The sequence below is a fragment of the Ischnura elegans genome, chromosome 3, assembly GCF_921293095.1.
Source record: "Ischnura elegans chromosome 3, ioIscEleg1.1, whole genome shotgun sequence".
In the NCBI taxonomy this organism is placed as follows: Eukaryota; Metazoa; Arthropoda; class Insecta; order Odonata; family Coenagrionidae; genus Ischnura; species Ischnura elegans.
In genome coordinates, this window is record NC_060248.1 from 115,873,382 (window position 1) to 115,886,635 (window position 13,254).

General features: G+C 40.7%; 1 protein-coding gene across 1 annotated transcript in view; it reads left to right on the plus strand.

Moving 5' to 3' along the window:
- Nucleotides 1-13,254, plus strand: part of LOC124155251 (homeobox protein Nkx-6.1-like) — a 143,032-nt gene that overhangs the window by 86,397 nt on the left and 43,381 nt on the right. The window contains exon 5 of the mRNA XM_046528970.1: nucleotides 1,499-1,677. Coding sequence (XP_046384926.1) covers nucleotides 1,499-1,677 — 179 coding nt within the window. The remainder of the gene's footprint in view (nucleotides 1-1,498; nucleotides 1,678-13,254) is intronic.

A 13,254-nucleotide genomic window follows, 5' to 3' on the forward strand; every position in this document is an offset into this window, starting at 1 on the left:
AGCCTCATTTAATGTTCGGTTTGCACAACCCATACGTTTAACTCTGCTAAGAAATTGCTTCACGTTATAATTGGCATTGTGGAATTAGGTTGCTGTTTTTAGATGACTTTATTATTTTTTATTGTTTTTTTTGCTGAAAAGAGGTTAAAGTTTTGTTGCAACAGTGTGTTATTTACTGCAGCCATTACTACTTAGGTGAAATAATTAGTTTGAACCAGCAATAAAATATTTCCTATGATAGACATTCAAAAATAAAAATTGTAAAAAATAATATTATACCAGTGAATCTGGGAATACAACTTTGAGATAAGTTGAATCCATTGAAAGGCTATCATTGAATGTATCGGAAGGTTACGATTTGCAGACCTATTTCTCAACTATGGAGATGGGAATTCTACCCTAGTGGAGTGGTACTCACTACTTCCTACAGCATTCAGGCCCTACTCTCTTGTTGAGTAGGAAGGTGGTATACCGTAGCCCTTCTAAACATTTTTATCTCCCTTAAGGCATAATCTTTTAATGAAACAAATTCTAATGCAGTATTAAGTGAGATATATTACTATATATTTTCATTACATATATGGCCTTCCACTCAAAAAATTATTTTGGATAATAATATTAAGTAATGGAACCAAATTCATTGTATTAAACATTATTATAAATATGATTAATAGCAAGTTGAGCATGTTGTCCTTGAATGTGCCCATGTTTTCAACTCCCAAAGAGCAGGTTTTTAGCCAAATTTCACTGAATTTCGAATAAGTAGTTAGACAAGCTGAAAATTGGTGGATATCATTTATGAGTTGCCTAGGTCAGAATCCTTTTGGTCTCAAAAACTCCCAAATCAAACTCTACCGTAATCAAGAGTTTCTTCAAAAGTATTTATACCATGTTAACTATATTCTGGTGTACTTCGGTTCTTTTCTGTACCCTAGGAAATATGGTATGTCTACCACTTTCAGATATGAAATAACTGGATTTAAAAGACTATTTTGTGGAAGTCCGATATGTCGGCCAATTTCCAAAGATGGCGTCATATAAATCGAACCCCATTAGTTATGCCAAGCTGAGCATATCGACCTTAAATGTGCCAATGTATCCAACTCCTATGGTACAGAATTATGCAGATAAATTTCTCTGAACTTCGAAAAAGCAGTCATACAAGCTGAAAATCAAAGAAATGCAAGATGCTGAAAATCCAAGATGGCGGCCAATTTTCAAATATGGCGCCATATTCTCCGAGTGGGAGTTTTTGGGATTGTTGGCATTTCGATCTAGGCTACCTAAAGGCCATTTCCACCACATTTAAGTATGTTAAACTACTTTTCGGAAGTGACGCACATTTTTCTTGTACAATTCCGCCCTGTTAGTGAAATTCACTAGTTTGTAAATTTGAATAAATGTGGGAGGGGGCTAGTGTTGCGTATATTGTGCCCCTTGTGCTAGACCTTGCATCCTAATTGACGCACAGACATCCGCATCCCGTCCTTCCCTGCAGTGGGCCACACCAACATGTCTCCCATGGACAAGGACGGCAAGAAGAAGCACACGCGGCCAACCTTCAGCGGCCAGCAGATCTTCGCCCTCGAAAAGACCTTCGAGCAGACCAAATACCTCGCGGGTCCCGAGAGAGCCAAGCTGGCCTACGCCCTCGGCATGACTGAGTCACAAGTCAAGGTGAGTCATTTTCTCTATCATCACTACTCTGGTATCCCACGGTTTTTTTTAAACAAAATGGATGGATACATCATCGTTTAATACAGCTTAGCTTGAATCAATGGAGTGGTTTCCGCGGTTTTCACCGCATTTTCCCACTTCTAAATGCTCTAATACATTACTCCCGCATTGTAGAGCTTTTTCATCAAAATTGACGATTATATCCTCTTGAATACAGTATAACATGGATGGACAATGGTTGCAAAAATCGTCTTTCACTACAAAATAATCTCAGTAAAAAACGTGGCGTAACATTTATTGTAAGATTTTTACAGTGTATCTTGTAAGATTTAACAGTGTATCTACTCGTTCTCAGCATTTTTAAACGACGGAGAACGACTTGGAATTACTGGGTAGAGGAAACTAGTTTATTTTTCGTTGCGAGGGATTAATAAATTAATTTCATTATCTACCGGATGAGCCCATTTGCTTTTGATCTTATATTTTCAAACACCTGAGGTGGGAAAATGTTTGCTGGGAAGTAAAATAAGCATTCAAAGATATCTAAAGCATAGTCAACAATTTTTGGTGCTGGATACAAAATCATTTCCCCAAAAAAACTAAAAGTTACTTACTTCACTTGGTTATAGGGAAGGACCGTTCGTAGGATTTACTACCTTCCTTTCGACTCTTAAAACTTATATTACTCCCTTATTCTTCGTATTCTTACTTAAGTATACTTTCTTCCCCGTACAAACTTATTTCCCCTCTAATCCGTCCTCGCCGCAAATAAGAAATATATAAATATCGCGTATCGCTCTCCAAGGGACTACCCATTGAAGACCCTTCACCCTAAAAAGCGTTCTCCCCTTTCAACCACATATGCTCCCGACACCTTACCCTGGCACTTCTGTGAAAAGGGGTTGGCGGTTGGGTTGGGGGGTGTCCTCCTCAGTCTGGGAGGGCGTGCATTTCGATTTGTCGTGTACCCCACCCCCCTTTCGCCATGTGTGAGAGGGGAGGAAACTAATCAAGGGGCCAAGTGCACTGAGAATGGGGGAGGAGAGGGTCGGCTAGCCTCAAATGGGGCTTTGCATATGAAAGGCCGAAGTCCATGCATGTATTGGGTCTCCAGGGTTGAAGGGGGAGAAAACTTGCTGTTTGGCATAGCAGTGGGGGTTCGTGGAAGTCAAAAACGGTAACTGCGTACTCGGAGGCCCAACGAAAGCCAAAGAAGAAGATTGCAGAACAAAAGGAATGTCGAAAAACTAAAGGAAGACTCTCAATTGTTTCCAGTTCTAAGACGACTTAATTTTTGCGGCCTATGGATTGGAATTACTATTTTTCAGAAGGAATTTGGCAAATCTACGACAGAAAAACTGCGATTAATGTTTAATTCGATAAGTTTACTCCCATGGACTGGCGTTTTTATATATTTTTATGAAAATTGAAAGAAATACTTTAAAATACACATTCTGACATTCGTGACTTAATAAATAAATCAGATTGGTGGGTAAATATTTTCATATTCATCATTTCATCATTTTACGCTGTATTCCAGCATTCAATAGTCTCTAAATACGTTTATCTACTCTTCCTTGAAATCTACTTTCCCCTCTTGACTAAGCAGCCTAATCGTCATATCATATTATTTTCTTCTATAGGTTTTTGTTCTCACAGTTATAGTACATACAATACGAAATAAGGGTTGCTCATTTCTTATTATTATTATGTCTCGTCTTTTATTGTTCCGGCAGTATTTTTCAGTGATCAGATTCGCCAATCGCAACGTAAATTTTTCATCGATGTGCCGTGAATGGTATTGCGTCGAGAAATCAAACGACTTAATTTTGAAGAGACTTATATAAGTTTTTCCGATACTTAACAAAGTCAAATTGTCATCAATATTAGTCTCCCGGTTGTCTAAGATGCACATTCAGTTAAGAGTGGTTTACAGTGAGCAACGTTAGCGCGACCTCAGTCGTGGAAGCGCCGAAGGAAAACTTCAGAGGAAGAAAAGCGACCGGGACATCATCAAAATCATCAGGAAGTTGTCGATCCACGAAGGGTAAAAGAAGAGGGAACTCGGACCATAGAATACCGGTCTGGAATTCCGAAGTTGATTTGTCCGCGCTCTCACAAAAAACAATGTCGCATCGAATCGATGACGAACGAGGGAAAGGGGGGGAGGGGAGAGTTTTGATGAGGTCACCCTTCCCAAATGTACACATATTGAATGAGAAAATGAAATGAATGAAGCCCGAAGGAGGAGGAAGAAGAGTGTCGAATTGGGTAGGGGATGGCGTGGTAAAATGGGGTTTAGGCGTGAAAGGAGGAGGTGCGGGAGGATGGGGGAGGTTTGAGCGCACGGGATTATGGGTAGAGGGACGCCCGATGGAGCCAATGGCAATCGGAAGGATTTCGGGCCAAACCTTGGAAAAGAGGGACCAGGGGATAAGGGCTGTGATGTCCTCAGGGAATTCCATTGTCGTGGGGTATCGGGGGTGGGGGTTTGAAGGGGGGTCGAAACAAGTGAGGGGAGAGTGGGGTTATCCGGAGACAGGGAGATTGTTACGTGCATACAAGAAAGGTTTTTTTCACTAGGTCGAACGGACTCATCTTGCTTCTTTTTTTATGCTTCTGCTTTTTTATGCAGTTTGAAATGAGGAGGGAAAAGAGAAAAAGGCGAGTTGGAAGGCTTTAAACACAGAACAGTTTGCCATGGCGATGAGTATCTAAGGGAGATAAGGCACCGTGTAAATAGATCTTTGGTTAACAACGAAGTCTTATAAACATGATCATGCAATGGAAAAGTCTCACGAACGCAAATAATTGGCGATATTTTTTAGAAAGGATACAAATTAGGTATGACATCACTATAAGCATCTTTTCATTGTCACGATCTCATTTATTCTCCCGAATAATTTTATGAAAGGCTGTTAGGACATTAAAATTGACCAAAGAGAAAAATAGTGCAAGTCTTGACATGCTCTTTTTCAAATCTGTTGTTCCAATCAGAATTGCAAGTAGTCCTAATATTTGATAAAATTTAAATGCGATTCATTGCAATATTACTATTATATAACAGTACAATAAGCGCGGTTAAATTCTTACGTTGGAACATGAATCAATAGCTGAAAATTATATTTAATTTTCAACTCTACTAAAAATAATTCTTTCGTGCATTATATTCTGTTTTGCAAACAATATGTAAATTAGATGTGGAACATGTAGCGTTCACTGAGTGAACGTAATTTAAACTCAATAATTGATACGGTTAAACGAAATTTTGAATCGTAAGCTATATCGGCATTCACCTTGGTTCCATACTGTTTATCCCGCAGCTCTTTCAGTCTCGTCTCCGACCCTTAGCGAGGCACAAAAGCCTCCAATTAAATTCGCATTACCGCATCGGAAGGGTGTGTGTTTGCATGTGCTGGAGATAAAGCCCGCGACGCGTGCAACAGCAACAACAACAGCAACAACACGGCCATTAATGCATCGTCCGCCCCGCACCCCCCGAACAAGCAAGGAAGCCTCCTGCATCCAGGAGCCGAAGATTTTCTCGGAAAGCCACGTGGCTTACACCCTTCCGTGCCGCGTCCGCTCGTCAAATGGGCCATGCAAATTGGTCCGCCCGCCCACCACGGATTTAATCGGCTCCTAAAGGGCGGATTTCCCTATCTCAACAACATCTTCCGCCTAGAACCCTCACTCTTTTATACCGAACAATTTCCCCTCACTCCCACCTCCCCCTCATCTTCTTCATTGCCACCCCGTGCCATGATAGTGTACCTTGCCGCCAAAACTCAGTGAATAAAAAAAGAGGAAAAATGAAGTTCTCACGATCAGGCAGTACATCGCTTTTACATAGCAATAAGTATATTAACAATTTTTCTCATTGGTAATTTGTAATATCCTGAGAGCCTTTTAAAAAGCTATCTCGAAGAATCAATGAGTTCGTGGTGATAAAAAGACGCATGTTTTGATGACATGTATAATTATGCCTTTTTTTAAATTTGGAAAGGTATTGGAATTTGCTTTTCCCCCGACGAATAAAGGTCTTAAACAAATACAAAGCGTAATTTTTCGGAGCATATCCTTTTTATTTGTTAACAGCTGGTGTGCTAACAATCCCCACTACGCTCCTATTGAGTGGCTTGCGGTGTAGCATGTAGATGCAATTCAGAGATATAACAAGACCATGAAAAGACTTTAAAATTTTCTCTTTGGTCAGACCAAATTAATTTCGTTTTAATTTTCGCTATCAAAGTTTAAAGTTAAGATGTGGGCAAACTTGTTTTATTTATCCGAACATCGCAAAAGTCCCCTGAAATTTCTACAGCCGTGGTTGCGTGGTTGATCCCAACAATTCGAACAAAGGGCCGTGGTTACACGGAGGGTATAATGGAGAAAAAGAGTTCCGGATTTGCTCTTGGGATTCGGTTCGTCTGAAGCATCCTCCTTCACATCCGAGACACGTGACCGGTTAAATCAAGCGCGTGCCTCTCCGGAAGGGTATCCCGCAGTTGAAACTGACGGGAGAGGGGGGGTGAACTGTGGTTCTCTTCCCTTCGCACGGGCATAACACGCGTGCTGAAAGGGTGGCCGAGGTTGGGGGAAGAAAACGAAGTTTGCGGGATTATGTCCGGAAATTACTACGATTCCATTCGCTCTTCCCGTCTGATTTATTCGAAATCCGCGTGCAATTGGGGTGCGTGATATCGGCTCAAGGTTTATAGGGAGGCACCACACCGTGTAATGCATGATATCCTGATAGTATCTCCCGCTAAGATTAGGGTTATTGAGACTATTATGCATGAACGATGTGCTGATCTTAATATTCTAAGCGCGTGGGTCCTACACCGAGGAGAATATACCCGCTTCATTCATCGAGTCGATGATGAGAAAATTAAATCAGAGACTTCATGCGATTCTCAAGAAATAAATCGAGCTATTTCGGAGCCGGTTGAATCACTTTTAAGTGAGGCGATAGTAATAATTTCATGCTTCTAGAAAAATTACGATCCTCCAATTTTTTAAATCACTTAACCCCATCCAAGTGGTTGAATTAATTATAAGCAACAGAAGAGTATTCATTTCAGTTCAAAGAGTACCTTAAGGAATATGATCTAGACATGTGCTGTTAATTCGATACGAGTCGTTAGAATGCAAAGAATTTAGTACACGCCATTAAGAAACCTTCAGTAAATTTTTCATACCAAGGAGAGGACACATGCATGTATAAAATAGACGATGCTATAGATCTGGCCTATCTGATTTTTTTCTTGCAAACAGCTATAACCAAAAAAATACTTCGACTTGAAAAATAAAGATGAAAATAAAAATTCTATTACAGATATATTTTTATCGTTTTCCAGCCATTTCAAATACTGAATAACACTTTCTCGAATGATATATTACATCATTGTATATATTAAATGTGTTTTTAATGTTTCTTTTAAGTTTTACACTGATTCCTGGAGTTTTTCAATAGCTTAGTAAACGGTAAACACGCTATTTCATCGCCAACCATTTGGTATGAAAAACCTTTCATGTCGTTTTGGAAGAACATAAATACCACGAGAATAAATCAGAATTCCTGTCTTTGGCATTGAAATGATATGGAATTTCTTTATACCTACGACACACATCTTCACAGATATGAATCACAAAAACGGAGACAGCTTTAAGTGCCACTCCCCCATCTGGATTCGTCAAGTGTTATTCAATTTCAGAGACCGAGGAGGTGTGAAGGCATTGGGGGGGACAATTTTTCACCAAAAAAAATAAAATAAAACACGAGAGCGCGCTATTGAAAAGGGAGGTTTCGAATATCTTAACCGCCGTTAAATTTTCGAGGCTCGTTCCGGAATGATTTAATCTCTCCAAGTCCAAGAAATTACCTATTCCTCGATTTCTATCCCCCGCGCCGAGAGATTTTCGTTTCCAGCACGCTTATTATTGCGGGAGATACAACCCTCAGGACCTCCCGCTGCTGGAGCTCTCAAAACCTTCCCCCACTCCATCTCAGACAACAGGGGTCCTATTCTCTCCCTCCAGCCTCTGGAGCGATGCCTTCGCTCTCTTTCCTCTCACCTACCTTTACCCTCCCTGAACTCGTGTTTCAGCGTCGCCCGCTCTTTATTATCTCTTTACAGACCATTAGAAAATGGGGATACGGGTGGGCTTTTAAGTAATACGTGTTTTTCACCATGTCACACAAGCTTATCGTCGTCGTATTCATAGCCATCCAACTCTCATCTCTGCCGGCCATTTTCTCCGAGTTTATGAGGGTTTTTTTTACGAGAGACAAATATTTGTCCCATAGCCTTCCTCCTCATTTCCCACCCCACTCACAGCATCTACCCTGAGCGTTTCCTATCCCCTCCACTACACTTCCAAGAAGATGATCGAAAAGGCGAGGAAACCAGTTAAACATGAGCTAGATGCCTTCCTTGATTCCGACGATGATGAGTCTAAAAAAAAAATGGGTTGATAATGATGCGATTTTTAAGACTGGGAAATAAAAAATCTTCATCGATTGTCTGCGTCGAAATGCAGGATATAAATGACCAATTATGCGAATCATCTGACATTATTTCAGCAATGAATAACCTATCATGCTTGGCCCTCACTAAAGGTAATTGGGTAGAAAATGCAAGAGAAACGATCAAGATACCTCAGTTATTACGAATATCAATTTAACAGTAACTAATGCAATCTGTAAAACCTGAACTCTCATGAGTTACTGCCGACTCAGCTGTCTTTAGAGAGCTTCTTGTATTTAAAACCCTTCGTCATATACGTTGAAAATGGAATATGGGCATCTAAATAAATCAGTTACAGGATGCATCTTTCTTTAAGTGCTACCGATCAAAGTTTCTACGATACTTAGGATGGACCTAAGTCACTAAAGGAGTTTTTTTTAACATTTCCGTACATGGTTAACCTACTGTTGAAGAATATGTATTCAAACTGTCGCACTGAACTAATTTTATTTCTAATAAATGATCTTATTCGATCCCTATGAATGTTCTGAAATCCATAATCGACCAGGGATGATAAGACTGACCACTGAATGCAACATGAAAACAAATTTTATGGTCACATCATCAACCATTAATCATCATAATTCAACATTATTAAAATAACGCAATAGTTGAAATCACCACCTGCCTAATTTTCTCTAAGAAGTAATTCCGCGGCAAAACATTGGATCGGAATAAAAAGGCTCTCAAAAAGTAAATTCGAACGCATTTCCAGGGCCGGCAGTGAAGCAAATCCCCGCATCCGCATGGCGAACTGCGCCGCCTCCTGAAGGAATGAATTATCATTTTAAGAGCCTCGAGAAACGGGGTTAATTTTATTTTCCCTCCAACTTAATTTGTTCAGACGAAAGATAAACACCTGCAGAAGGAAGAAATATCCTCCATACGGGTATGGGGTCCTTTTGCTGGATATTATCGCGAGCTAATAGGCGTGGGATTATCTTGTCAGAGCTCGAAAGCTATTTTCCGCTCTTAATCCACTTTAATGGTTCCCTCGTTTCATCGAAGGGCCGTAGAGGAGGCCGTTGGAGCCGCATTTTTAAGCGAAATTTCTTCATGAACCCTCTGCGTAAAAGGAAAAGCCCTTTCGCGAGAGAGAAAATATTTTTATTATTCTTCCGGGAGCAAATATTTGGTGCCAGGATTTTCGAAAAGCATTCGCCACCTTAAGCTAATGAAGATCAAGTTTTGTCGCAAGAATGGTGTCGTTAAATGACTGTAACGAATGACTCTTGCTTCTAATGCCGAAAGAGGTACGCAGGATTATTCCGTTACATACAGATCAAGGAAATTAATCAAGGATCCGTACTTGCACCATTTCATAAATATCCGATTCGTGTACACTCGGAACTATATCTTATAAAACCTTTAATTAGATGGTTTCAGAATAAATACTACGTTGGGCCTTCACAATCAAACGCTAAAAATGTGCATAAGATGTAATAACCATAGAAGGTGCGATTCCAAGGACGATTCCTTTTATCACTAATACTTCTGACTCTAAATATTATCAGTTAAACAGCTTTAATTTTGCTCAGATTTTAAATATTATCCTAGTACTCACTCAATGGAAACCCTCTTTCCCATCGTATCTCATCTTACTGCTTACTCTCCTCATTTACCACTTCTTTGCTTTCCTTCCTCTTCGCCCACTTAACCTTCTCCATTCTCCTCCACATCCACATTTCGAATGCCTCCACTTTCCTCTCGTTTTTCTTCCTCAATGTCCATGTTATAAATAGCCAATGAATAAAATAGAAAGGAAGGCTGCGTGTTTCATCAAAAACTGCTACGGGCGTACAGACAGCGTTACGCAGATGTTAAGCGAATTAGGCTGGGAGCCGCTGGAGACTCGGAGGCTGCGCGCTAGGCTTAGATTGCTTGAACAATTGAGAATGGATATCTTTAAGAGCGACACGGAAAACATAAGATTTGAGCGACACTACATATCCAGGTCCGAGAAAAGCGATAAATTAAAAGAGATGTTTTGTCGAACGGATAGATATGGGAATTCGTTCTTCCCCCGGAACCATAAAGGACTTTAATAAGTGCTAGTCGCAACTTCGTAGAGCACTTGATTTTTTATGCGTAGACGGCTGGTGTCTTAACACCCCCTGCCACACGCATTTTAGGCGGCTTGCGGGGTATGATGTAGATGTTTCTTCACCGCAAAACACTACACTCCAGATCAGCCTCTTCACTAGCACTTTCAATAAATTCTTACATAAATAACTTGTCATCAGCTTTTTCCTCCTCATGACCGCCTCCTTTGCTGACGCAATTCTCTTTCAGCGAATAGGAAAGCTTATTTCCGTTGGTTCGGGAGAAGAGGTTCAGGGGGTTGCAAGTGACAGAGAATTATAGAAAAAAATTTGAAAAAGCGAGGGAATGAAAGAAAGGGCTGGAGTGAAGGGGAAAAGAATCATCAACGTACCGAAAAGGTACAAGGATAATTTTTATTTTTTTATTTGCACACATTCGAAAATAGCACTATTAGGCCTTTACAAAAACATTTAACGATAAAACGGGCACACACATCCATACCCTCGATATGGGCAACTTACCCAGGCGGGACTCGAACCCGCGACCCTCGGATTGGCAGGCGAGGACTTCCACATCAACATCTACATAATACGCCGCAAGCCACCTAAAAGGCGTGTGGCAGGGGGTGTTAGGACACCAGTCGTCTACGCATAAAAAATTAAGTGCTCTACGAAGTTGCGACTAGCACTTATTAAAGTCCTTTAAGGTTCGGGGGAAAAACAAATTCCTATAGGACGACTTCAACCCGATTCCGGACGACTTCAACCCGCCTCCGCCGAGGCCGGAAAAATATCATAGCAGTGTGTTGTTTCACTTCCAGAAAACATATAATATAATAATAATAATATAACTTTATTCCACTCATATTCAATACATTAAATCGAGAAAAAAACCTGTAATAATTGTGGAATATATAGGTACCCCTTCGTGGAAAGGTTTTGGGGCTACCATCATACACTATTTAGAACATGACTGGTGCTAACATACATAAAAAAATACATTCATTTCGTTTAATTGAGTGATTTGTTTTCTTGACAATTGCATTCGATTGTGAATTTACAGTAATTTACACATGGATAACTTTTCTTAACACACACACTTTCATAACACACTTTCTCTCATAACGCATAAGAATTACATACAATAAGAATATGAATCGTGGGAAAAAGAGATAATTCAAAATGATATCTTTCGTAATATTTATTCATTTCACCTACTGCCGTGTTATGACGTCAAAAGGTACTCTTAAAGACCAAAACTCGTCCTCCTAATTTCTAAATGTCTATGTTTCCGCTCTGTAAATCGCGTTATCTCAGATCACAATCATCACAACCCTCAACTTGAGACACATACGTAACGATCCTCTCATCAACTCTTTCCTTGTCATGATCGCCTCCTTTGCTGACGCATTCTCTCCCTGCGAATAGGGAGGCTACCTTTCCGTCGACTAGCGAGAATAGGTTTTGGAGGATGCAAGAGGGAGGAGGCTAGAGAAAGAGATGGAGGAAAGCAAGGGAATGAAAGGGTGGGCTTGAGTGAGGGAAAAAGAATCGTCGGAGGATAAAGAGACGTCGGGTCTTCTTTTCCCCCAGTCATAAAGATTCGCCGTCGCCAGCCATTCCATCTCAATTGATCAGGGGGGGGGAACTCTCCAAATCACCCAGCGGGAAGGAAGATTCGCGAAAAAACTGGCGAGAATGAATGACTTCCAGGCAGAATAATCAGGGTTTATCAGGGGAGGGGAAGGAATGGGGATCGAATTTCCTCTTTTCATTCCCATGATTACCCTCGTGAGCGCCAGAGGGCCTTCCTTATCGCCAGCCGTAACTTCTTGACGTGAAAGATTTTCTGCTCTCCGTCGAACACCATTGCTCTTCAAGCAAAAAATATCACCGTAAAATATTAGTGTGTAAGTTTTCCGGCTGAACTTTGACGAACGACGATATGGGGAAATAAAAAATCACTTTAAACGTTTTACACAGAATATTTAGAAACACCTACCATAGTTTCGATGCTGTACATCAGATTTCTTGGATGGATAATTATTACTTATAACAATTATTTTTTTTAATGAAGCGACACGGGTTTCAATGAATAATACTCATTATCATCTGGTGCAAGTTTTATCTATGTATCTAATTAATATTATTATTGTAACCTTAGTTACGCAACGGAAGAAGAGATGATTTTTGAAACGGATGCTAATATAGAGGAAAAGTATGGGAAAAAGAATCCCGGTTCGCTGTCTTTAAAAAACAATTGGAGGTATAATTAGTAAAAGTTATCCATCCGAAAAACCTTAAAATCTTAATGGTATGACAGGCCCTAGTTAAATTACACATAATTACTAAAGTGTGGGACCTCTACCCTGAATGTGCAATATTCACACGCCTGAGGCTTAGTCCGGGGTGAGCTCTACCCTCACATTTTCAAACTTTGGGTTGAATCAATGGGTAGCTGAATGTGTTTGGACGATTTCATCCATTCGTTTACGATTATTCCTTTTCCAATCAATCGTGGTGTTCCTCCCTACCTATTCCCCCTTGTCCTCAGCGCCCCAATGTATTCAGATCTGCAGCTGGAGAGAGATCGGTGGATTGCCCTTCATTTGCCTCGCGCGAACCGCCAGTGGTGAGCTCTCAAAAAATCATTTCCAATCAGAAAGGTTGACCGGATGATAAATTGCCGCTTGCGAGAGAGTTAATTGGAGCAAATACTCACTGGGCGGCGCTGATGCGGAGGCAGTGTTTATCAATTATCCCTCGAACACACTCACTCACTTACACGCGGGCGGCATGTACACCAGAACATGGCGCGATAAAGCAATCCTATTGATTTGATTGCAATTCCGAACACATCGGACGCCAGCCACGCTCTCTCTCTCTCCCTGGGGAATGCGCCGCCCAAGCTGGGAGGCGGACGGACCACTCTTTCGAAAACGATGATCGTCATTCTCTCGCTTCAAATCTAAATTTTCCCCTAGGCTACGGTTATACCTGCACAC